Raw genomic sequence first — 25,617 nt, 5'->3', positions numbered from 1 at the left:
CACATGTTTCATCTGCTTCAGCATATCTCCTTGCAGCATCTGTTTGCATGTTTTACAAAATCACGTAGTTTAGTGAGTGTGTGATAACAAGAAAGTCTTATGACCAATAACTTTTTGTCGGACTCCGCACAATCGAGACTTAATCGCTGCAGTAAAGGCGCATACCAAAGCCAAGTAGCTGCCTGACGCGCTATAGTTGCCCTTAATTCCAGGCGCTTTTTCTTTGCTAAAACGTGTAGGTTCGTTATTGGTGCTTGGTTCTGATATTCGTCGACAATTTCTGCTTTGCCCAAACGCGAAATTTTCCAAAAAGAGGGTTTCTCGCTGCACCACACACATTGTTTAAACCAATGCATTTTTAGCCAATCTTTACCTTCAACATTGTGACGTCAGAAGCATGAATGACGCGTAGACAACTTTTTTCTCATGGGACACACTTGGAAAGATTAACTGCACTTGCGACGCACCAATTATAGATCCATCAGAACATTTGATGCAGACTACTCTTGTTAAGTTACCGGTAGATAATAGGTATACAGTACCACGTACAGACCAACACCATAGTGATCTACAAAAGTCCATAAATTGAATTACTACAATAACTTAATTAAGCCTAACGTATCGGTTACGCCAATCTTGCAACATTCACATCGATCTTACTAATTTTCTTTTTTCGAAGATTGGGCGGCAACGATTTTCCTATTCACATATGTAGTTGTCATTTTTTTTAACCGTACATGCTGGTGGGAAAAGTGGTTCAAATACGTTGGTGTCAGTAGAAGTCGTTTAATTTCAAAACGCAAAAAAAATTTGGGGGGGAAATTTGTGTTTCGAGTCTCTATCAAACAGCAGCTTTTAACTAAACGGTTACGTACGTAGTGTTGAAAAATGGCATCATCGCTCGGGATCCCCACCCCAAATAAATTTGTCTGTTTAGATTGCTAAATAAACGCAACCGCAATAAACTTTTGGACAAAATCCATGCAAAAACCAGCCAACACTTGCTTTAACGTTCAGCAAATAAACGCGTTAAACTAACCATTGTTTCCAAACATGGAGCATTATTACCGAACACGTGGCATTGTTACCAAGAGTGTTGCATTGTTACCAAACAAGTACCATTTTTCGTTCAATCGGATTTTAAAAGAGACATAGCAGCCAACAACATGCAAGGTTTTTAATTGTTTTGTCGTTATTTTAACTTGTATTCTAACTTTATGTAAGTACAAGAATCCCGTAATCCAGTGCTTCGCAAAGCTATTTCAGGTGGGTCGCGAAGTATTAGATCACAAAATTATTGCATTATAATTACGTAACATATATGCTCATATCTCATTGTGGGTCGCACAATAAACCTTGCATTAAAAGTGGGTCGCGAACTGAAAAAGGTTGGGAAGCACTGCTGTAATCGAAATAAGCCTGGCCATTCTTAGGCGTCAGTCACCAGATACGACATTTTTACTATTCGACACGCAAGACAATTTTTCTCAAGATGTTCGACGCCAGGTGCTCTTGTTCCTGTTTTGTAATTGCTTTTTGGTGTTTAAAAGTAAAAAGAGGGTAAAAAGGATTGGACTATTGAAGCTAGGCCTATTATGCCTGGGGACGTATGTAGTTACATTTGCAGGAAAATAATGGTTATAATCACGCGGCTAAATATTTCTGTATTCCGGGGCCGGGATCCTGGACATATTTGAGTTTACCATTAGAACCAAATGATGGTCTTTTTTGTGAAATACATAACCCAAAAGTTCGGCAACCCTAGGTCTTTTATTCCAATGTACCTACACGTTTTGTAAGAATTTTAATAATTTTGTTTCTAACCGTAATTCAAAACGTTAATTGTGTAGCTCAGTGCTTCCCAACCAGTGGGTCGCGATGCGATTTCAGGTGGGTCGCGACGCATTTCTAAATGTTACAGTTTTCTATTAAATCACGGTTGGTCATATCTCATTGTGGGTCGCACAATAAAACTTGCATTAAAAGTGGGTCGAACTGAAAAAGGTTGGGAAGCACTGGGGTAGCTAATATTGTCTTGGTTGTGACGTGATAAATGAAATAAATATTTGAATCCGAATAACTGTGTTTTGGAACATCACTGCCAATGTTTTCTGGCCGCAATCGCAGCAGCTATTTAAAGGAGTCACAGTATTGATAGCCCGCGAAAACCTTCGACTCCGCAACCCAACGTTGCTCCGCGATACATGTGAATCGAATGAGTACAGATTATTGAGAAATACAACTCGCTATCGAAAGATTTTAATTGTAGGAGAAACAAAATAAACGTTTTTGACGAAATAAATGAAGTTGGTTTTTGTTTGCAAGACATTCTGTAAATTCTATTTATACTTGTTAAACGAAAAGGTATTATTCGATTTTCTTTTGTTCGTTGGCACCAAAAAATTGCAGTCGGTGAAAAACAAGCGAGAATGTTAAAAAGCAGATGCATGACAGCATTGAAATAACAACTGAAAATATATCTGGATATCTCTCCGGTGGATTTAAAGTGTTCATCATAACAACCAATGCCGTGGAAGCTGCTATGGAGGACCAAAACTAAAACAACATATTTTTAAAAATGTTATTCTCGTCAAAGACCACAATGCACATTTACAACAATACTCCGACTTACCAATATGACAACCACATTTTCGAAAGTTTTCCTCAAGAACTTATTGGTAATCCCAATACTTCTGCACATCATTGATATTGACTTCAAGGAAAAGCCATGATAAAAAAAACAAAGTATAAAAAATATGATTGAAGTGGAGAATAGTTGTAGAATTAATCCATCTTTCATCAAGAGTGGACTCATACTAAATGTAGTCAAAAACAGGAACCAGGAAATCAAAATTCTAGGTACGTCATCATATAACAAACAAGCAGACCTGAAATTTAAAGGTTTTTGTAAGAAACTACAGAAATGTGTCACTTGTACGCTTGGAATATTATAATTATGTGCTTACACTGCTGGAATAAGTATTGATTTCTCATGAACTTGGTAAGAGAACAGAAAGAAGATTAAAGACACATTAACCTGAGCAAGAAGAAAATTATTATTATTTTTTTCAATATTCAATAATAAAAACACATTTTTTACAAAGGTTGCCTACCAAGGAAAATTTTAGGTTCCTGTAGCTTGGATAGACAAAAGTGTGCAATGATGCAGGTATCGATAAGATCAGAGTGGTACAGGCACATAATTTCACCAGTGAATCTTGATGAAAAATTTCACGGAATTTGAGTACCTATAAAACGAAGCGTAATGATGTATAAAAAACACAACTTTGCTAAAAAATAAATACTAGTATTTACAGGTGACAATGCACACCAAAAATTGGAAACCTTATCCTCATATAGTCCACGATTAAGGGGGAACAATCTCTGTATGACAGTTAGCAAACTTTCCACATCGGTGAGAAATGGAGCCCAAAGAACTCCAAAAGTAAATATCACAGTTATTCCAAGTCCAGTAATCTTTCCAATGCTGATTTGTAAATAAAAACAATCGGTAACAAACCCAACCAAGTGCAAGCAACAGTGTATTACCAGTTTACCCAAGACTGCTTCATTGATTTTCCCAACAAGAAACAAAATATTGGCAAGGCATGGTATAGTTCCATCTGTTTATAGTTCAGGGCCAATGAAAAGGCAACTGATCCAATTAAATCACAGTTGCATTCAAATGCAACAACTGCCCAAATGAAAAAACCTAAGCTGATACTGTTGTACTGGAAGTGGCCATGATCAATCAGAATTATTCCGGGATAAAACAATGTTAATAACAAATGTGAAGCTGAAGTATATCCTCCTTTCGCATCCTTCTTACTAACATGTCTTAGGGCCAGCAAAGAAGAGAAAAATATCACAACATCAGCAAGCAACACTGTGTATCGCATAAACAACTTATGTTGCTGGCTTTCTGTTCCTCTTGATTCTTCTAACGTCACCCAGTTGGGGTTTATACAAAAAGCACTACAAAATACAACTTTTAGACCAACATAATTCTTAATTTAAGTTAACACAAAAATACCAGCAATCACTTACAATAAACCGCAGATCCAACTGTGGTATGCAGTCAGTGGTGGGTAGTCCAAACCCCAATACAACAAGTCATTCTGGGAAGAGTTTTTGTACCAGGTGTCAACAGGTAAATTGTATGTTATTTCCTGCCAGTGTCGCTGAGCTTCATAGTCCCCAAACATTGGTGCTTTTCCTTTACCTGACAAAGACAAAGAAATATCTGTGTTTATTGTTTTTACATTTATGTTAACAAAAGAAATCAACCTGAATATGGACCAAGTGCGACACACCATCTTATTAAAATAGAACCAATGCAGTGTAGCAAGACTGCAGCAATTCCTTGTGTAAGAAAAACTTGGAAACGGTTCATATCCCCTCTTTTCTGCATGTTAAAAAATACATCTCAATGACGTGATTCCAAGATAATGAAATCTGACACAGTTTGCATAAATTAACAAAAAACAACTATACGCGAAGAAGCGGAGCATTTAAAAGTTAAAAAAAAACTTACTTCAGGTTATCATAAATTAGTCACTTCCCACATTCGTAATCGCAAGTACAACAATCCCGTTGATGGCACTTGTTCTAAACTACGAACCCACCCTGTAACGATAACGATCTGAGGTCCAAAAGTCACAGGGAGCGAAATCGGAGTTTCTTCAACTTTAAACTTCGTTTGTTGCGGAAAACATGTGTAGTCACCGTACACGAAGACATGTATAACTATTAGTCAGCAAAAATAGCTTTTCGTGTGGTTGAAATGTATACTTGTATAAGATAGAAGCGGAATCTATAAATATTGAGGATGATTTAAAAAAAAAAATATATATCAAATGTTTCCAAAAAATGCAAATATGCATTGTGACGTCATTACCCTTTCCGCTTCACCGATCAAGCCGGTTGACGTACGAAAGATTCTATTACACCGGGCCACAAAGTTTTCGCCAAACTTGATCCACATATAAGCCGATGCAGCATAGAAATCGGTCGGAATATTAACGCTACACTTGAGTGTAGTCTTTCAATTCAAATATATAACCAAAAATAACTGGTAGTTGTCCTGTTAACACCTAACCATTAAACTTCCAACAGATTGTAAATTTACACAGACTTGGATCAAGCTTGGAGAAAAGTTTGTGACCCGGTGTAGTTGTATTTTTCTTGACGTTCTGCCGCCGTAGTGCTTTGCTGTCAAATAGTTGCTTTGCTCCGTGTATCTGTGATGGACTGGAGAGGGTGGCATCCTATACTGCGTGTAATTGTGGATGGTGAGTCTTGGGGTGTAAATCTGACAGTGACCTGTTCAGTTTACTAACACTCCAAGATTGGCGAAGCGTTGTAATAACTAACTTCCCATTCTGCGGCAAAATCAATGCTGACGTCAAGATACCAAAACATGGCTTTCGGTGTCAATACATCATGATATTTTATGATGCAGAAAGTTGCCCAATTTACCAACTGCGTTGGATAAACTTTTTTTAAACTAGTGATATTTTTGGATGAAACTATTTTGTGGAGTTTTTCAACAAATCCGAATTCTCAGTTCCAAAATGGAAAAACCAAGAGTGGTTATGGTGCTTGGTGGGCCTGGTGCTGGAAAAGGCACCCAGTGTGAGAAAATTGTCAAGGTAAAAAAATTAGTTTACCAATATGTCTGAATTATAATACAACAAAGTACTTTGCTATGTTTCTGTAATAGAAGCATTATTTTGTTAAATCCCCTCTGTGGTCTGTCTAAAATAATCATTGTCAAGATAAAAAAAATAGTTTACCAATATGTCTAAATTATAATACAACAAAGTACTTTGCTATGTTTCTGTAATAGAAGCATTATTTTGTTAAAATCAATTTAATATCCCCTCTGTAGTCTGTCTAAAATAATCACTAGCTTTTATTTTTGCAGAATTTTGGATACACTCACTTATCAGCTGGCGAGTTGCTACGAACTGAACGGAACAATCCCAAATCTGAGGTTGGTCAGCTCATTGCAAACTACATCAAAGAAGGAAAAATAGTTCCTGTAAAAATCACATGTGGTCTGTTAGAAAAGGTATTTTACTGGTAGGCACTGATAGTGTGTAAATTAGGTGTTTGACATTATTTCATTATTGTTGTCCCAGGCTATTTTTGATTCTGGCAATTTAAAGATTCTTGTTGATGGATTTCCAAGAAACCAGGACAATGTTAATGGCTGGAATGAACAAATGAAAGATAAAGTTCTTGTTGACTTTGTCTTGTTTTTTGACTGTCCTGAAGAAGTAATAGACAATTGTTTTTGTCTGTTGGTTACTTTCAGTTGTTAATTTAAGTAGTTAATTATATAGTAGGGTGTTTATTTGTGGTATATCATTGCCCTTTTAGGTAAATTTGACTGAACTAAAATTTAACTAAGTTGTTTTAACGTCTATGGCTTGTGCAAGTTGTTGTTTTAACATCCTACTCAGAAGAATTTCCTGCTTCAAAGGTGTGCACAGCACGGATAATGGAGAGGGGCAAAACCAGTGGCCGCACTGATGACAACATTGAAAGTTTAAAAAAAAGATTTGTAACCTATTTAAATGAAACAATGCCTATTATTGATCACTATGAGACCTTGGGCAAGGTGCGAAAAGTAGATGCCACTAGAAGTCCTGAGGAGGTAATACACTTACATTTGAAAAACAAACATTTGAGCAAAACAATTAAAAAAACAATGTTGTTTGCAGGTTTTTGCAGATGTTAGAAAGCTGTTTGCCTAATTTTTTTTCACATTTTGGGATATTTGATGAAGCTTCATTACAGTGTCTAAAAATCTATAGCAAATGGCGAAACAACTAAATGGCTTTAATTCATTTATAATGTGATTCCTTTTTAGGGAAAAATGTGCTGTATGTTCTAGATGCAACATTTTAAACACTTTGGCACTTAAACCAACCATGTTTATTTTTATCCAACTGTACATGGTCTTATGAAATTGTGCCATGGTAAATATATTGGTTTGCCATTGACCAGCTATTAACCTCTTATCATGTAGCCCATTTATTAGCATTAGCTTGTTGTACTGTGGTATGCCCCACAATCTGCCACAATAATAACTTTAATTTTATCTCATAACTGCAGTAGTTGTATTTGTTTCAAAATAATTTTGTGGATCTATTCTGGCCGTTGCCCGCCATTTGCGTTCCTGTAGAATGTGCACGATTATTATTGTTACTGAAATTCTTGCTTCGATGGTCCAACTTGAAATTTGATGAACTTGTGTTTATAATAAAAAGTACCTTTGACTCTCTTTTTAAATTCCTGGCAACAAATTGTAGGCGAAAGTTTTGAGCGTGATGTCCGTTTTAATTAAAAAAAATTAAATGAGCATTCCCATGCGTCATTTATATTTGCGTGCGCCCTCCGAAGCTTCTGATTCATTGTTTTGCGTGGCTGGCAATTGGCAATACGCAACTGTCTGACGCATTAATCTTCTTCCAACGCAAGACGCGCAACTGCTATTGTTCGTCTAGTGCAGCTCCACAGCAGTTGAATATGCAACCATTGTTCACGTAAGCCACAAGAGAGGTAGTTGTAAACATATTTCAGAAGACAAAAGTTCGTTTTAGTAAGGCCAGGCGACCGTAACCTAAATAATAGTCAGCATGCCATGCTTCGTATCGTAGTTAAAGGTAAACGCAGTAATAAAAGAATTGTTTTCTGGTAAAATCTAATAGGTTGTTGTGGAAATTTCCTTCACCATAAACGTTGTCGGGCGTTAGAGCATTCACCTTCCGCCGAAGTCCTATTTCCATTCAGCCCATGCGTAACCTGACTTGCATATTCACGCGGAAGTTTATGCGAAACTAGGCAGGTTGCCATATTAGCGAAACTATACTTCCTTCACAACAGGAGTTACACAGTAGTTCAGAATGTTGGATACATGATGTCCTTCTGTCGCGTGGAAAAGGTGTGTGTGCTTGGTAATTGCGACGTTGGAAAAACTTGCATTACGCTTCGGTTTGTGGAAGACCGGTTTGACAGTGAAATTGGCAACACCATAGGCGCCGCTTTCAAGTCAAGATTCTTTACTTCAGCTGGTGGGTCTTGTTTCAAGTTTCAAATTTGGGACACTGCTGGACAAGAAAGGTATTTCAATGAAGTTTGTACGCTATATTAGGCCTACGCGACATTTACTGCAGCTGTATAGTTGTGTTGTTTATTCAGCAACCAACGCGCTCGCGCTTTTTTACAAATGCAAAACTTGGCGTTTTGGTATTGTTGCAACCTTAATAAACCATAAGTTTCATTTGTCTTCTAGAAATGTAAGACACATGCATCTTAATAGTTGCTACATAACTATGGTGACTTCGTATAATAAGCGTGTTTTATATATGAATGCAGATACAAATCTCTTGCACCTATGTACTATCGTGGAGCGTCGGTTGTTATTCTTGTATTTGACCTCATTAATCGCGAAAGCCTGGATGGTATCAGGTACTGGATGCAAGAACTAAGACGGAATGGACCTGCGGGCGCCGTTATAGCGCTTGTTGGCAATAAACTGGACCTGGCTTTCGAAGGCAGAGAAATATTAACAAACGAAGGAATGCGGTACGCCAAAGATATTGGAGCCTTGTACTTGGAAACTAGTGCTAAAACGGGTGAAAATGTCAACAGACTATTTGAGGATCTTTGCGCTGTACTGGAGAAACATAACCCGAAACTCACGCAATCACACATGTCTATTTCCGTTAAAAGGCAACTGACTGTAAGAGACAAATCTCAAGTATCTGAATCCGCTTTTCGACAAAACCGGCGGTGCTGTCCAACATAATATTCTTGGAACCCAACATCCCTCTTTACATTTCTTCCATATTAGCATGTGAAACATAGCTATGCCACGTTTGAACGAGGGTGCTGTAACAAATAATCACTGTAAATGTGACGTAGGCTGCTATGTGTGACCAAACATTTCAAAAGACAGTACATCGATCGTTGTGGAGAAAATGTAGCACTTCACAACGAATTCAAAAACCTGTCACTTTGGAAGCATACGTGTAGACAATAAGCTAAGGAGTCTACGGATTTTCCAGCCGTCTTTACTTAGATTTGAACGAGTCTTAAGCAATGCTGATTGTTACCAATCGTAATATGGCGAATCAATAAGCGTGTCTGATGCAAGGTGAAGTTTTATGAAATTGTTTAATTTGAAACAACAAGGAACTGACATGGAAATGTGAGTCAGGATTCGCCCCGATTAAAATATCTTCTACCCATTTTTTCCGAATTTAATTCTTTTTTTGTGGAATACGTAAATGTCGGCGTTGAATGAGTGTTCCAATCTTTGATCTTGAAGGCTTTTATCATGTTTTTAAAGGTCGTACTACGTTGTTACTTTTTACACCAAGTTGCCAAATGGTTTTCTCATATACTGTTTGCAACCGCACGGTAATAACCCTATGGATATTTCGTCGATAGTTTTGAATAATATGACGTTCGCATCGATGTCACGAAGCACCTTATGTTTGCTATCCACCCTCGAATACATAATACTCGTGTCAATGAATGAAAATTCTACCACATACGTACAATTGTTTCGGTTGGTTTTGTATCATACGTGTGTTTCGTGCAATTTGTGACAAAGCCAGTCATAATGTTGACTTATTAAATATTTGCACTTTTTTCTCACGTGCTCAATAAAAAAGGCTTCAAAAAAGGGAGTTGTAAAAAAGGCTTTGTTTGTGGTTTTTCTTTTTAAACACCGAATAAAACCGTTCGAAAGGTGACATTATACCCTTTACACTTAGCCACAGGCTTTATTCACGTCGGTTCGGACATAGCCGTTCTTATCGAACAACTGAGGCAGAAATTAGCGACTTTATTCAGTATAAGGGCGCATTAGGAGGCTCAGCGAAGCGAGAATTTTGAATGGGACCCTGTGTCGATGGCAGTTTGAAAAACAGCAAATTATTATTGGCGTCGTTGTCGCAGTGGCGGTGCACTTGGAACCGAAATATTGAATTGCATTTAAAAAAATAATCTAAATGGAAACACAGCTATTCCTGGGATTGAAACGTGTCTTGATTGGCTGCATCAGTTTGGGCATGGTATGTAAGTTAGATATAATGTATTTACTTGTACGACGTAATTGTGTTTGTATTGCTTGTGTTTTATTCCTTTTCGTGTTGGTCAAATGCTAAATGCTATAACAAAATTACCAGGGAAGGTCATATACATCTCTGTCTGTGTCAAAACAACGAAAATGTTTAAAAAAATTGTCTTCAAGATATTTGACCACCACTAAATAAAACCTAAAAACCTGCACAGTTTCTTGGACTTTTGAATCTTATCTTGGGTTCGTTGACCAACTTCCAACACAAGGTAGCGAGTGATATTCTTTCAATAAAGCCGGTAAGCTTCGAAGATGCCACTTACTGCCTTATCGCAACCGGAACTTTGACAATCATTATAGGGTTGTGGGGGATTTGGGGCCTTTTGCGACACAACAAGATCTTAATATCCCTGGTGAGACGAGTTTGGTCTGCTAACACACACTGCTTATTGTAAACAAAAATTTTATTAGTACGCAGTGTGTGCAGTGGTGATGGTGGTGCTCGGAATTGCAACCGCAAGTCTTGCGTTTACGTTTTGGGCGAACTACGGGCAAGAATATCAAACAGTTGCTTTGGAAACTTTGAGAAAGCATTACTCAAGCAAGACACCACACTCCGTTACCGTTACCAACGCATGGGACAAACTTCAAAGAGAAGTGAATATAAACCTCCAATAATCACAAGCATTATGTAACTGTGTTTGCAATACGCTAGATCTTTGGAAAACAAGTCTTTTTTTTCACAAGTCACTGATGATATTAGGATGCACCACGTTATTTATTTCGTAGTTTCGGTTTTTCTCACGAAAAATATGGAAAAGAATCAAATAAGCATTCCCAATAATATCACCATTGTTTTCATTATGTTCAAATTCGATCAACGCAGAATAATTGCTGTGGATACACAAACGGTTCTGACTACAGCGGCAGCTCTTTTGCGAACTCTAGCGGCAAATTGTGGCCACTATCGTGCTGTGTGGTTGCAATCGACGGTAATTACATAAGTTCATCCAACTGCACTTCGTCGTTTGCCGATCAAAGGAATTCCAACAGTTATACTGCAAGTAGTTATGCTGTTAATTAACCTCTTACGTCGACATTAATATGTTTATTGTTTCAGGGATGCGGCAACTATATAGAACGAACAGTACACTCGCACGTGGCTGCAATTGGAGCTCTCGCCATGTTGCTTGCGATTGTTCAATGTTTCTCTGTGTCATTTTCTTGTGTTCTTGTTTGTTATATCGATGACACTTGGTTATATCTTTAATCAAACAATAATTCCTGTGAGTTGGATTTTTAAGAATGCAGTAAACACACTTGGTTCCTAAAATGTAAATATGTGTTGTTTTTTTAAAAAAAAATAATAAAAGGATAGTGCGATTTTTGATACAAGACGCAACAAACGCGATTATGAATTACAAAACTTAGATTCGAAGTACAACATTCTGAACATGTTTCATAATAGTAGTGACCCAAATCATAGTAAAGGTCCAATATGTTCATCAAATTGCTGTAATCATGACAAAGCATGGAAGTTATATTGTAATGGGCTGTGACTTTTTTCACATGTAGGCGTATAATTTTTTTTCAATATGCTTCAATAAGCTAATCAGTTAATCTTTGTTATGAGCTTTTATGATAAAAAGGTTACAATAACAATGATTGGATTGAGGAGCGCCAAAGTTGTTTTGTTGGTGATAGCTCCAACAAAAACTTTCTCTTTAGACACAGTTTGCTATGATGCGAATTCCACTGAAAAGCGCGCGATCAACAAGTTGAATTATGTTGTATCTTTGTCCACACTATTGTTTTTTAGGCCTTGGTGGTCATAATAAACCTATAATGCCATAAACATCAAATAAAATCCATCTTTTGTTCCGCACTGAGAACGCCCTTTCAGCTGTCGTAATTGCGACAAGCTCCGGCCTTCGTATACGTTATAGTCTCTTTGTGCTCAGCGCTTTCACAAAGAAACCCGAGATCAAATCGCAAAAGTCAGACCAAACAGGACTACGTGTCTTAATTGAATGCAAATGCTAGCGCAGAACAGGGACGCTGGTTACTGTAATTGTTGGTGATATATCTGACAAAATGGAGACACCTAAATGGCTGACTGGATTACTTCTTACTTTCATATTGGTACGTAAAACTGTTTATTGGCAAATTTACTATATCTATAGTTGCTATAAAACTATTCCAGCAGTTTTGGACTGTTTCAGCGTAAACTTTTAGCTGCAGGCCGTACTTGTGTTTTTTAAGAAACAATTACTCTGTTGTAAGTGATCGGGTTTGATTGTAGTTTGGAAGTATATCTTTGCTGAGCGTTTGCGCCTGGGTTATTCGGGAATATGAGATGATTCAAAGTTTAGTTGGCTCTTCCAACATAATCCTGGAGGAAGCATCATTTTGTGGAATAGCAGGCGGCGTAATTGCTGCAATAACAACGCTGTGGGCGCTTTGTGGAATACAACGACTCGACAAATGCATTCTTGGTGGGGTGAGTTTTATGTAATATCTTTCATTAGTGCCGCTGTGTTTACTTTCGTTAGAAATACCCCAAACTCAAACCTTTACTTGAAGCCTTTCTTATTATAGACAATAGCAGGCTTGCTTGTGACGACTTGTTTGGAAATAGTAGCCGTTACCATGGCATTCACCTTCTTGGGTCAATTCGATCAACAATATGGTGAGGTTGCAGTTGGGGCGATAAAGCGTCACTACCGATGCACAACAACGGAGGCGGCGACGGTGACAGCCGCGTGGGACGAACTTCAAGCCTCGGTGGGGTTCAATATTCCATATAGCAAAAAGTAGAGTTTCTTAAACTGTAGGAAGCGACCCCATTTGATGTCAAAAGATGGATAATTTTGGGCCGAGACAGAAATGGATTTCACAGTTTTATTTGATGTTTGTAATATCTTTATATATAACATGACCTTAAGTGGGTCGCAAAAGAGCCTTGGTCTACATAGGCCATACTAGTGGTTCTCAACCTTTTATGCTTTGTGGTTGCCCTATAAGAGCAGTGGTTGCCAACTAGAAACAACTGGTGACTCACGTTTCCGCAGCAACCACGCATATAAAAAGCAGTGACCTTTTTAGACATTCGCTGACGTTTTCCCTTGAAATAATTGCCAGGCCATGCAGTTTGACATGAAAATAGATTAAATATAAATTGAAAGTAAGCTTCGCACCATTAGGGAACCTCTTCCCCAGAGCAACGATCAAGAATCTGTGACCCCCTGCTCGTCCTTAAACAAATATAGATGGCAAGCCAAAAAAAACTAAACAACTCCATTTTTAATCAATTTCTATATAGCATTATCAGTGCGGATTCTGCTTGCCCCCCTGGAAAACGTCCTGGGGCATAGGTCATTGTTGCGAAACCCTAAACTATACATTTAAAGGAGAAACCATTTTGTTTCACAGAATCATTGTTGCGGGTTTTACAACGGTACTGACTACGAAGACAGTTTTTTCGACAAAACAACCTTTAATTTGCAACCTTGGCCGTCTTCGTGTTGTATAAGACAAGCCGCTGGTGTAAATACGAACGACTGCTTGCAAAGCGAAAATACGACTGCATCCTTCGCGGCAACGGTATGTTTTACAAGCATTCCTACAGGTGAACTTTTATTACGTAAAATCTCGCGCATAATCAATGTTTTTTTAGGGCTGTAAAGATTATTTGTCAACCTCATTAAACACTTACTCCTTGGCGATTGGTCTAACGGCACTATTACTGGTGATCGGTCAAATTCCATATCTGGTGTTATCGCTCCTTGCAATGAGGAAACTATTGACAACGGAGGTAGAAGAACAACTAGCCAAACCGGTGCGGTTTTCCTCCAAATCCGCAGAAAACGTGTATTACAACGTTTAAACGAATATATAGTTAAAAAACATTACTAACCCGCGTCTGCATAGCAGAGGCGCGGTCTTTTCGACTAATTAAATCTATTCGTGTATCGGAAATGTCGAAAAAATAATAAATATGTCACTACCATTTACTGTTGATATAGTCTACGTTTATTAGAATTATTTGTTGTAAAGGTGAAGAAGTTTGTGGTTTAGCCGTATATAGCCTACATGTCATTTGTGTTTGTTTTTTATTTCTGTCAATGAATGTTTTTGACGCATCTTCGTTAGAGATAAAAATAAAATTAGATTTTTTTATAGTTGAGTCCCTTTAATGGTGGCTTTAATGAAATTGTGCTTATTTGTCACATATTGCAACATCGTGTATTCAATTTTTTAAACCACTTTACTGCTTCTGTACAAAACAATAATGTAGTTGTGTTTATATAACCGATGTTGATTTTGCTTCACTGAAGAACAAATATTAATTTGGTTGAAAAAATGGTGGGCTGTTGTGTTTTTTTTATTGATCCGAAGACGTAATTTCGATGCAAGGCCCATTCCACGACTGTGTGACGTTCAGTGCACAGCATGCTGGATTCAAGTTTTGTTGGGCCCATAGCGAAATGTGCCTGAATATTGTATGCTCACAAAGAATAAGTGCAGAAACACTAAAAACATTGTATTCGTCTATCAATTTTTCGTCCAGTTTGTAAATAAATTAAACTTTCGATGCAAAGAAGAAGACCCAAACCATATTTGCCGTTTGCTTACTTTTATCCTAAATTTGCGTGGTTATTTTAAGTGGCCTGGATTTTACGCCGGCTCCAAGGCATGTGCTTTGTATGACTATAAGGTTAATCCGGCATTGGTGATGTTGTTTATGACGTCAAAGAACATAAATCATGCAGACAAGAAGGATTTTTATTATCGATCACGTTTAGCAAAAGGCAGTACGTCTTTCAATAACTACAAACTAGGTTTATTGTAAGAAAAGGTAAGGTGGTTTTGAAGAACTTGTTGCATGTGAACCAAGCGAAACATGTGATTTGTTCCCTTTTTGTGTCCTGAGCTGAACCTGAAGTATGTATCAAGAAGCGCAAGCTTTTCTTAACCTTGGGTGCTATTGGCCTATAGGGGAACTTAAAACTCAGCAGCTATGAGTTCAATTAACCATTGCATGAAATATTACTGTGTTATGAGTTCAATTTGCGCTGCGTGCACTTTGCAATTTTGTTTATTTACCTCCTATGCAATTATGCGATACCCCCATAGATTAGTGTGAACGTGGCCGTGTAAGATTCAATGTTTACAGAGTCCTTCACGCTGGAGACAAGTCCTTGAGAGGGAAGAAAAATGCGCTACTTCTCAAACACGCTATTACTTACAACGTTACAAGTCAACAAACGTTAGATCTCAATAGGCGTCAAAGGAAATTAACCGCTTCATAAAGGCCTATCCCCAAAACACACAAATAAATGAATAGCGTACCTTAAAAACTTACCAATCCGCATAACCCGCAGTAGGAATACTACCTTGTTAATGTTGTTGAGACCAAGCATGTTACATAAAGTAAAATTTGCCACTTTCGCCATAGCGTTGTGAAATGTTGGTCATTCATATTGCTAGGTATTTTTAAAATATTGTGTAACCTGACAGTTGTTTCACGTGGGGCTGGAATCGAATTTCGCCCCCGAGCCGTAAGTCGCCATTGTCTTGAGAGTCATTTGCGTTGTTCCAGAAATACGTGGTAAGTGTGTATCACGAGTCTTCATACACTTGAAACAACAGCACTCGTAGGCACAGGGCTACTTATACCTGTGCGTCTGTAGAAAGCGGTTACTATCACTGAAACCTCACTGTACTAAACTGACAATAAGAAACATGGAGGAAAAACCTTACAGAAGATGCAAAACTTTAATGGTCGTTTTCAACGTTTTATTCATGGTAAGTGGTAAGTTGTGGCATCGTAGAGCGATAACTTAGATGTGTTTTGTCCAGTTAGGTGGATTCACATTAGTCGGACTTGGAATCTGGGTGGTTGTGGATTACCAGTCGTTTAGCAGCGCCATTTCCTCAAATGTTATATTTCAATATGCGGCGTACATCGTTATTGCAGTTGGCTCCCTGGTAGCAATCATTTCCTTCCTTGGATGCTGTGGAGCCTGGAAGGAAAACAAATGCCTCCTTGTCACAGTAAGTAGCGACATAATGGTAAAGTGCAATTGCGTTTTGTTTTACTGGTTGTTATTTTGGTTTCAGTTTATTTCACTCCTGGTGGTGTTCTTTCTGATCGAAGTGGCGGTAATTGTTCTGGCATTTTTATTTACTTCCACGTTTGAGCCAGTGATACGCGAGGCGTCGTTGGCGACAATCGCTCTTTACTCGACTGATTCGTCCAATCCAGTCACAACAAGTTGGGACACCCTTCATACCTCGGTTAGAATTGTTCAAGTTTTGGTCATGTTCGAAGTGATTTAACCCATATTCTGTATTCCATTTACTACGGTGCCGGTATTAAGTTATTTACGTGTTCACGTTTTCACGTTTTCACGTTTTCATATCTTTTTAGTTTCAATGTTGTGGGTACAATAACGGGATCGACTTTACGGGCAGCGCATACGCTCAACAAACCAACGGTGTTAATCCGTGGCCTGAATCTTGCTGCGTGCGACAGAGTGTCGGCAGTACATTGTTTGTCGATAAAGATGTGTGTCTCAATTCCCCGACCGTTGACGCACTAAATTCCAACGCGAATACGGTAAGTCTAACTGTTTGTTGCATCTTTCGCACTGATAAGCTAAAAATGAAAAACATTTTAATGACATTTAAAATCTTAAATTTTGCAGTGCACCAATAGTTTGGCTTAACCCACAGTTTAAGTCGATTATTTTGACGCCATTAGTCATTTTATAATGTAAAATAGTCGAAAGACCCTTACCAAATATTGAAAGTTTGGCTTGTAAAGGCAAAGTTTATTTGCTCGACCTCCGCTCAGCGTTATGTCTCATTGGCTTGTAAGTCGACACGACGGAAAATTACTTCTTGTATATATACAGGGCTGTTACTCGGCAATAAGCAACCTGGTAACGACGTATTCTGGTGTGGTTGGTGGAGTAACGGCAGGCCTGATGACAATTCAACTACTAGCCATCGTTTTTGCGTGTTGCGTGAACGCCAACCTCCGATCAAACAAAGTTGATCAGATGTGGGATTGATCAAATTTGATCAAATTATAAATAATAGAGATACTATTCAAAAGCATGAAGTTCAGGCGGATGCGTAGTATGACAAATGTGTAGGTTTGTTACTCGTATAAATATATAACTTATTTGTGCATATATAATTCCTTACAACCGCTTTACAGTAAGTAATCAATGTACCGTTGATTCTTGTTTTACTTCTAAACAGTTGGGACTGCTTTTTCGTGTTTTTTTTATGATGTTCTGAACGCTTTGCGCCGTGAAATGACGTCCCTTTGCCATCCTGCAAAGTTTGGGATTGACCTGTCATAAATTTAACGGTACCATTTTGCTCGTCTTCCAAAACAGTGTTGTAGATGTTTGTAAGTTATTCAACCGATGACCTCAAGTGCCCCACATTTATATGATCATCTGTAGACTCGTTTGATTGTCTCCCCTACGATTTACTGTGATGTGTTCCAGCTCTAATTTTGTTTTTACGTCAGGAATCAAATAAACTCAGCAAAATTTGTCAAACTTCTGACGGTCGCCAGCGTTTTATTCCGTGCTTCCATAAAAGTGGACCAACAGTAACCAATATCACAAACAAAAAAACTCCAATATAACAACACAACTTTAAACAATACTTATACGAATCATTCAGCTTATAACAACGAGGTTGTTTGTGCAAACGCTTATTCCCACAATGAGAACAAAGTATTTTGAAAGACAGTGATATATGAACTTGCAGTTATTCCAATCTAAGCTTTTTATAAGCAGCAAACTACTCAAACACAACCCGACTGATTGGCTATCGGCTACGCTGTGTCGGTGTTGTAAACCGTTACGTCATCAGACACGCTGACGACCACGTAACGCGTTCCGGTGCCCACGTCATCACCCTCCTCTTCAGCGATAATCAGTGACTGCATGCTTGGATCGATGGAACAAGTCTCTCCCTCGCCCGGGTTACCGTGCAAAGCTATTTTTGTGATATAAGGAAGTCTGCCTTCGTCTTGCTGCTCGCCCAACACTTGGCTGCCATCCAGTAGCGAAGGGTCAATGTTGTTCATGATTGCCACGTGGATTGGCATGCTCTCACCCGACGTCATCGCAAATGATGACGCCACGCTGGTTGCAGACAGCGACGGGTCGGTTTCGGTTGACATGGCGCTCGATATGGAAGGCGTGACGTCCATCCCCGACACGGCGTCGCTAGGCGACAAGGGGGCAATGCAGCACATTGGGTTGGTGAGCGAGTTGTCTACAGATTCCGACGGGATTGCTGTTGACAAAAGCGAATGACGCAATCAATGAGATGTTTGGTGAATCGCAAAGTAGGTTATTTTCCCAAAAAAAAGATTGAAATATCGCGGCGAGTACGAACCTGACAGCAGGTATGTTTTTCCTTCTGACAGAACTCCGTCGCTTATGATTTTATCGACCGGAACTACTTGTAACATGGAAGGTGTGTATTCCATGTTGCTTTCTTCTGATGCAGTTAACGTCTAAAAGTACAAAAAAGTTGTTGTTATAACCCGGTATTTAAACTAGCAGAATTTTTTTTATCATTATTTTAACCCAGGGTAAATCAGCCGCAAAGCAAGCCTGTGCTGGAAAAACAAAGTTTAAAGCTTGTTGTCCCCTACCACCAGCTTATTGTTGCCGGACGATTTGTTCTGGTTATCCGCCGTATCCTGCGAACCGCACGAAGCCTGATGACTTTCAAACGAAGCTGCGGAGTCGAATTCCAAACCGCACGAATCGCACTTCTGCACAGACGACACAAGAATGACCGGACACACCGGACGGTGGCGCTCGAGTGCTGCCCGATTTGCCCAACCCAGGCCACAATTTTCACAGTGAAACCTGTGGGAAGAAGGGAATTAAGGAAAGTGACTTAGTGTGAAGAAAGATGGGGAACTTACGAGTTGAGATCGTGAGCTCGTTGAATGTGCTCACGCAGATACTGAGCTCTGGTGAAGGTTTGTGGGCAAATGCTGCAGGCATGGGGGCGGTGACCGCTGTGAGTTAGAACGTGTCTTGTCAAGTCGTCTGAAAAGGTTTAATTAACGCGAGGAAATTATACATAATTGACAGGTTTGCCGTTGACTTTCTTGACATATATTAACGCACAACCCTTAAACCTACTCCTATACTGGAACTTTTGCGGGCAGTTCTGGCATTGAAAGCGTCTCTCCCCTGCGTGTCGAAGTTCGTGAGCTCGGAGGTTGGTTTTCTGTCGGAAGGAAACTCCGCATATTTCGCAGAGGTAGGGACGCAAGTCGGAGTGGATTCGACGATGGGCATCGAGAGGACCGCGCTGCGTGAATCGCTTCTTACATATTTCGCACCTGGAACAACCGATCGACTTATTACAAACAGCAAGAAATACATGTGTGTATATATTCATTTGGAAAGGTGGCAAAAAAAAACAAGTCGGAGGTAAGAAAAAAGAGATCCAGCCACCAATGGTGAGAAAACAAAAGAACGCCGCAACGAAAATTCACATTTAATTTTGTTTTTGCGTTGAGATACAATGAAATCGACAAACATGTGCCAATAATGATTCAGTGAGCTGCAGACAGTTGCACTAACGACGACCATGTCGGCCAACAAGCCAGCCAGACTCTCCGAACATAACATGTGAATGGCGAAATCAACAAGGTTTGTGAATAAATTCGCTTACTCGAATGGTTTTTCGCCAGTGTGAGTTCGCATGTGAGTAACAACCGAACTCGCTTCAGTAAACCGAGCCCCGCACGTCTCGCATTCAAACGGTTTCTCCCCAGTGTGGGATTTCAGGTGACGGTAGAGGTTGGCTTTGGTGCCGAACGTCTTCTGGCAAGATGGGCAGCGGAAAGGTCGATCTCCAGTATGAGTTCGCAAGTGCACTGAACAAAAAAAGCGACCTCTTTAGCAATAGAAATTTCTAACTGACTGAATTGAGTCGGACTGATTCACTCTTTGAAATTGTTTGTTTCTTTTAATATTTACCGAGCAAAAACAAAGTAATTTTATATTTAGTGATAGAACGTAGATATACCGTTATACCTGCACACGTTTTATACTTTGTGACAGAAACGTATATGATTCGATTAATAATATCACATATATTATTGCAAAGCGGGAGTTTTCTCATAAGCAAAAAAAACGATATAAATTATTAACTTGGAATCAATTTTCTCACCAACGAGGGCGGCGACAGTCTTCATCGACCGGAGACACACGTGGCAAGTGTAAACTTTGTTCTGGTCGCGCATTTTTGCACTTGTGTGATTCAAAGTTATGTGCTCATGTAACAATGGACGGGAAATGAAACGTTGTGTACAGACGCCGCAAACGTACCTAAACAAACACAATGCGCATTACAATCTACAACACCGCTTTCCAACGTTGCGAGATTCTGCGCCACGTCGGCGCGCTTGTTGCATGATCTTCGGGGTTTTTGTATAGGTTACATTTAGCCACAAAACATGCCTTGGGCTTTTGCTAAAAATAACAACTGGGAATTTACTGAAGTCATACCTCAAAACGTCAGTTTTAACTTTAGTACTCGGACACAACGACAGATCTGGCTTGCCTTCGTCTGAAAGTAAATGATTTAAATTTGCAACGTTTTTCTTTACATTTGCCAAGACCTTCTTCGGGTCGGTTTCTTACCGAAATTTTCAGGATCCTTAGCTCCTTGCGAGTCTTTAGGTTGTTGTCGTAAACTTGCCACAAGCATTGCTCTGTAAAAAAAGTTGATTATTTTTTGATCAAATACAGAACGAATTTTAGATAGAGAGGCTAATATTAGTGAATGGTTATCAGCAACACAGTGCTACTACGCTGGGCGAAGGCATAATCGCTTAAATATGAAATCGTAACAATACTGGGCAGTTTTTCCCCTGAGATGTTTAACAATATAAAAAAAGTTTAAATTATTTCCGGAACAAATATGCCGTCTTCCCTGGTAATGCATTAGATACAACCATCACCAGTGGATTGTAACTAACCTCTTGCTGACTTTTCTGTGTGTCCGTTTCTCGTGTCGCCGTTCGTGGCTTCGCTTGTTGGAAATGGTCGCAAATCGTTTGTCACAATCCGAACATTTGAACGGGCGACTCCCGGTGTGTGTCAGCATATGAGCTGCAACAAATATAAGTTTGATAAACGCGTGGATCGTGGAAAGCACAGGAGGTTCTTACTGCTCAGGGCAATCCGACATCCCAGGATAATTCCACATCCGGTCTCGGGACATATGTGTTTCCGTTGTTTCGGAGGCAACGTGCGCCCTTGTGGTCTACAAAGGAATTTTTGCGTACAAGGTTGTGCGATGAAAAGAAGTTGAGTAAAAATTACTGCTACCAGTCAACATTTAATCAAGCAAATTAACTTCGGCAGAAACGCTAACATCCACGAAAATGGACCAGAACAGCGCCTTTGCAGCCAGCTGTCGTGCAACAAAACGTAACTCACTTTGCCTTTTTCTCTTTTGGAGCGGATTTTTCCTCCTTGCCATTTTCTAAAAAAAAAACAATCTGAAAAGCAACAGTTGCAGAGGGAAAGCGAAATAACAGCAACGCACTCACCAGCTGCGTATTTCCGTATCTGCTCCTCGCAGTAATCCAATAAATACTCGGGTTCGATCTGGAAGTTCGACGCCAGAGAATCGATAAGTTGATCGGGAGGCATTTCTTCTCCTTCCAACATTTGCATCAGTTCCTTCGGTAACGTAAGGATGGTGGGACCTGGTCGAACTGTTCAACCACTTCGTGTTACATTATTTGCATGTTACAAAACGGGCGTCAGTCACCATCTACGTGGGTTTTATGTATGTAACAGCAAACACGATAGTGGGTTGTATTAACGGGTATACATGCCTGACAAAGCTTAAGGGCCTCCTATATGCTACAAATAGAGCTGGTGCACATCGCCTTTAAAAAGTAAACGAGTTGTCCAGATTTTTTCTCAAGTTTTGAACCAGTGTGCAGCTTACTTGCATACAACGCTACGCAAAACAGCCAAGCAAGGTTTTGCTTATTCCAACACAGTGGCTTTTATGATATACAGTTGGACTGCTGATCCAGCACTTAGACTAACATTGACTTATTCATTTTACAAAAATATACTATTAAACGTGCCATATCAGTCTTTATATGTCTACGAACTTAAACGACACCAGATGAAGCGAGAGGCACTCGCGAAACTTAGTGTGCATTTTTGAATACAATAGTCAGTCTTTTTTTAAAGGAGTGCCAAATCAAGAGAATTATTCATCAGCAACAAACTGTTCAAGAGAATTAAGTTAGTAAAATTAAACTGTAAAAGATAAGTTCAAAAAAATATTCAACTTTGCACTGAACAGATTGTGATGAAATTGGGATAATCCACAATTCCACAAACCATCTTTCAAGATTGCGGTGCGAACATACCGGAAGAATAACCCTCCTTAAGCTTCTCGGTGATCTCCCGTATGTTTTCTGCGTTCAGGAATTCCATCATTTTCGTGTACATGGCGCGACCTCGAGTTGACAGATCCTGCCACGGTTTGGGATGGTTGAGCAAATCGCTCAGGGTGCCCTGAAATGTGGGAAGGAAACCAACTGTATAAAGGCTTTCTGAAGTGGTGACAACTTTGGGGCACAAGAAAAATGCGAGTCCGCGTATTAAAAATGACAGAAGGGAAAATTATTTTTTTCAAATTGTTGTCTGTTTATATTTGAAAAGACAGCAAAGCGACAACACCTTGTTGTTTATAAAGCTGTTCTTTACACGAGATATTTAAAAAATCTCAACTTTTTTCAATTAAATTGTCAGCCAGTTTCAACGGTTTTCAGTTTTTAAGCTCTAACAGGCCGATTTTCCACCGTCAGCAAAAAATTAGGCACCAAGAAAATGACTTTAACCTGTGTTCTTTGAAGGTAGTTGCGCGAAAAGTTGCGAAGCGAAATCGATGAACAGCGGAGGTAGTTGCGCATATCGAACGCAACACATTCTGTGTCGACCTCACACGCGTCGTCCACCAGGTTGTTCCCGGGCTCAAGGGGTAGCTTGATGTACCATTCTTCCCTCACGCATGGAAATGAGGAGGGGTCGACCACGGTTCGTTCTTCGTTTGAATCGGCGCATTTGACCTCGGTCGGATCCCTGAATATAATATGGCAGTGTTAGGAAAAAAAAGTAAAACTAACTGACCGTTAGGTGCTTGGTAAATTTTTCTCAATTGTTTTGCTTGATGCAGAAAAAGCAAAAGGAATCTCGTCACATTTGTAAGCAGAAATAAATAATTTATAGACTAAAGCAGGTGCTATGAATCTGAAGGTTAGTCACATTACCGCTTAGGATGAGTCTCATGCACACAACGATTTTGACACAAAGTAAAATTTTTGTTTGTCTAACTGATGCATAAATATGATTTGAAACAATTGTTTTGTAAAGTATCAAGGTGATTCTACAGTTGTCAAGAAAGATATGAAACGATCAAGTGCGTCAAAAACATTGGTTGCAAACTGTACAGATCTGTACAATCAATAATAAAAGATAATTTTTAACAGTCCCATTGTTTTCCTTTGAACTACTGCAAAGACTACAGGAACTAAAATCACGTATTTAACAACTTTTCTGCAAGCAATGGATTTTGCAAGTCAACAAAGTAATTTATTATAATAAAACTACCTGCTTGAAGGAGATTCATCCACAGAATCCTCAGTTGTTATGGAAACCAATATTGTAGGTTCACCGGGTTTATCTAAATCATTATCTACACACAAAATAAAAAAGATCACTGCATCATTTTTATTCACCAATCAGGACATACCACTGTCTTCTTGTGATGCTAGGCTTTTTTCATTATCTGCTGATAAACAAATTTACTTTTATTACCCAACAATTTCCAAGTTTATATGTTTCGACCTACTTTGCTTATCAACATCTAGATCATATTTGTCTTCATTTCCATCAGCATAGAGATTAATTTCTCCACCATCAAAACTCCACTTAAATTTGTTTTTTGTTGGACTTTGCTTGATTGGCTGTGAATACAATAATTGTTATGAAATTAAAAGGAGCACTTATAAAGAGCAGAGACTGAGAAGCACATAATGGTTGTGAGGAGCTGTGCTGTACGTTAATACCTGTGCAATAATGTGACCTTTGTTATGAAACAATCCCCACTCCTCAGTTTTCTTTGAATCTTCCTGATTTTCTTGTTCGTTTGCATCACTTTCATGTGATTCTTTCTCCTATACAAAAAAACATTCTTCTTCAGAATTCAAAAATAATAACAGAGGATTGCAATTGCAAAGGATTTATCCAAATATACATGGTTGACAGCAGAACAGGGTTAATCCTGCCTCCACCATTACACCAAAGTCAAGCCCTATAAACATAAAAAAAACTGACAACAATGGAAACCTTAATATATGCCAACCTTATATTTAAGAGAATCCAAAAAAATACACAAAAAACAATAAAAAAAAGTACCAGAACTTCCAGCTTCTGTGTCGCTGATTCTTGTCGATGGTTTTGAGGTTCAGGTTGTACAAGAGTAATTTGAAGCGATCCATTTTCGGCTGTTGAAAGCCTAAATTGTACCTAGTAGAAAAACATTTATACAATAGAATTACAAGCCAAGTTGCTTTATTTGTTCAAGGATTCCAAAACTGCCAAAATAAGGATAACACCATTTAACTCTGGGTTTCTATTTTAATACAAGGTTGATTCCCAGGTTTGGAAGTCAAAAAAGTTTGTAACTCTTATTTCAACTATTATGATTGTGCTATATTTAGCAAAATAGTTTCACTTTTCTTAACGATAAAACATTGTGATAGTAAAAATGCACATGAATTTAAGACAAACCATCGTACATCAGTTCCTGTTTGCAGTGCATTGAGCCACATTTGCATTCCATTTGGATGCACTGAAGTTGGGTTGGGAACATGTTTCATTGCCTCTTCAAGCTACATTACAATAAAGGAGATCATAAATAATCATTGTAATTATATTGCTTCTATAATAACAAGGCAGAGACCAGTTGCAAAATGTTATTCGTTTATCATTTAATCTGGTACTAACATGAGCAAACAAATCGAAGAGTACTTCTTTCGGTGATTCCCAACAGTGTCAACTACGAAGTCAATTTTATATCGAATCGATAACGGCAAAGTCGAACATGACAAAATTTGTTTACCAACCTTATCATTGAAAAGATTTAGCAGAGTTGATTCATCTTCAGTCATGTTGCATAATCACAACAGCTTTTTTTACCCGCCGAGGAAAATGTTATTAGTAAACGATTGACATATTAAACTTAAAACAAACGATGTACAAAAGTAATGATGCACCGAACTGGCTGACAATTAGCTTTTGTGACAAAATTTCTGGTTGACTGCGGACGCGACAACCACGTGACATTTGACATCACTCAAGCATGCAAATTACTTTGCAATGTGTTGTGGTAGTTATTCACGTTGATTTGTTTACAATCAGTGC

General features: G+C 38.8%; 7 protein-coding genes across 9 annotated transcripts; 5 read left to right on the top strand and 2 right to left on the bottom strand.

Annotated features, from left to right (window-relative positions):
- Positions 1 to 2,273: 2,273 nt before the first annotated feature.
- On the bottom strand, positions 2,274 to 4,688 carry LOC145903752 (dolichyl pyrophosphate Man9GlcNAc2 alpha-1,3-glucosyltransferase-like). Of its 2 annotated transcripts, none has more exons than XM_082991888.1 (9): positions 4,535 to 4,688; positions 4,288 to 4,405; positions 4,048 to 4,222; positions 3,550 to 3,975; positions 3,316 to 3,487; positions 3,114 to 3,248; positions 2,967 to 3,037; positions 2,633 to 2,888; positions 2,274 to 2,556 (listed from the first exon to the last, which is right to left on the bottom strand). In XM_082991888.1, exons 2-9 carry the CDS (start codon positions 4,391 to 4,393, stop codon positions 2,368 to 2,370), a joined length of 1,530 nt encoding a protein of 509 aa, XP_082848014.1. In that variant the 5' UTR covers positions 4,394 to 4,405; positions 4,535 to 4,688; the 3' UTR covers positions 2,274 to 2,367. The 2 variants fall into 2 exon arrangements, with proteins under 2 accessions (XP_082848014.1, XP_082848022.1); XM_082991896.1 differs by having other exon boundaries at positions 4,626 to 4,679.
- A 576-nt stretch (positions 4,689 to 5,264) lies between these two features.
- LOC145895645 (UMP-CMP kinase-like) lies at positions 5,265 to 7,291 on the top strand. The gene is made up of 5 exons (XM_082984447.1): positions 5,265 to 5,651; positions 5,927 to 6,073; positions 6,144 to 6,281; positions 6,488 to 6,661; positions 6,729 to 7,291. The coding sequence occupies exons 1-5, from the start codon at positions 5,523 to 5,525 to the stop codon at positions 6,759 to 6,761; spliced, it is 621 nt and encodes a 206-aa protein (XP_082840573.1). The 5' UTR covers positions 5,265 to 5,522; the 3' UTR covers positions 6,762 to 7,291.
- Positions 7,292 to 7,544: 253 nt separating this feature from the next.
- On the top strand, positions 7,545 to 9,670 carry LOC145905969 (uncharacterized). Its single transcript, XM_082993315.1, has 2 exons — positions 7,545 to 8,130; positions 8,386 to 9,670. The coding sequence occupies exons 1-2, from the start codon at positions 7,925 to 7,927 to the stop codon at positions 8,816 to 8,818; spliced, it is 639 nt and encodes a 212-aa protein (XP_082849441.1). The 5' UTR covers positions 7,545 to 7,924; the 3' UTR covers positions 8,819 to 9,670.
- Positions 9,671 to 9,976: 306 nt separating this feature from the next.
- Positions 9,977 to 11,180, top strand: LOC145906474 (CD151 antigen-like). The gene is made up of 4 exons (XM_082993931.1): positions 9,977 to 10,091; positions 10,312 to 10,509; positions 10,568 to 10,753; positions 10,983 to 11,180. The coding sequence occupies exons 1-4, from the start codon at positions 10,029 to 10,031 to the stop codon at positions 11,178 to 11,180; spliced, it is 645 nt and encodes a 214-aa protein (XP_082850057.1). The 5' UTR covers positions 9,977 to 10,028.
- An 813-nt stretch (positions 11,181 to 11,993) lies between these two features.
- Positions 11,994 to 14,641, top strand: LOC145907993 (tetraspanin-1-like). The gene is made up of 5 exons (XM_082995161.1): positions 11,994 to 12,238; positions 12,399 to 12,596; positions 12,695 to 12,880; positions 13,529 to 13,699; positions 13,773 to 14,641. Exons 1-5 carry the CDS (start codon positions 12,191 to 12,193, stop codon positions 13,980 to 13,982), a joined length of 813 nt encoding a protein of 270 aa, XP_082851287.1. The 5' UTR covers positions 11,994 to 12,190; the 3' UTR covers positions 13,983 to 14,641.
- Positions 14,642 to 15,703: 1,062 nt separating this feature from the next.
- On the top strand, positions 15,704 to 17,670 carry LOC145887718 (tetraspanin-18B-like). The gene is made up of 5 exons (XM_082978909.1): positions 15,704 to 15,904; positions 15,959 to 16,153; positions 16,220 to 16,396; positions 16,530 to 16,718; positions 17,017 to 17,670. The coding sequence occupies exons 1-5, from the start codon at positions 15,842 to 15,844 to the stop codon at positions 17,173 to 17,175; spliced, it is 783 nt and encodes a 260-aa protein (XP_082835035.1). The 5' UTR covers positions 15,704 to 15,841; the 3' UTR covers positions 17,176 to 17,670.
- A 3-nt stretch (positions 17,671 to 17,673) lies between these two features.
- On the bottom strand, positions 17,674 to 25,480 carry LOC145887716 (uncharacterized). 2 transcript variants are annotated; one of them, XM_082978907.1, is made up of 22 exons: positions 25,320 to 25,480; positions 24,993 to 25,085; positions 24,610 to 24,720; positions 24,261 to 24,368; positions 24,044 to 24,158; positions 23,945 to 23,983; positions 23,803 to 23,887; positions 23,034 to 23,274; positions 22,560 to 22,707; positions 21,717 to 21,884; positions 21,604 to 21,649; positions 21,333 to 21,427; positions 21,141 to 21,273; positions 20,803 to 20,873; positions 20,668 to 20,728; positions 20,330 to 20,487; positions 19,829 to 20,033; positions 19,291 to 19,493; positions 19,068 to 19,194; positions 18,789 to 19,008; positions 18,527 to 18,647; positions 17,674 to 18,424 (listed from the first exon to the last, which is right to left on the bottom strand). In XM_082978907.1, the coding sequence occupies exons 1-22, from the start codon at positions 25,362 to 25,364 to the stop codon at positions 17,958 to 17,960; spliced, it is 3,060 nt and encodes a 1,019-aa protein (XP_082835033.1). In that variant the 5' UTR covers positions 25,365 to 25,480; the 3' UTR covers positions 17,674 to 17,957. The 2 variants fall into 2 exon arrangements, with proteins under 2 accessions (XP_082835033.1, XP_082835034.1); XM_082978908.1 differs by having other exon boundaries at positions 23,945 to 23,980.
- Between the last annotated feature and the right edge of the window lie 137 nt (positions 25,481 to 25,617).

Source organism: Ascidia mentula, chromosome 1, assembly GCF_947561715.1.
Source record: "Ascidia mentula chromosome 1, kaAscMent1.1, whole genome shotgun sequence".
Taxonomy (NCBI): domain Eukaryota; kingdom Metazoa; phylum Chordata; class Ascidiacea; order Phlebobranchia; family Ascidiidae; genus Ascidia; species Ascidia mentula.
Note: the sequence above shows the minus strand (reverse complement) of the source record. Positions and strands in the feature narration are given on the sequence as shown.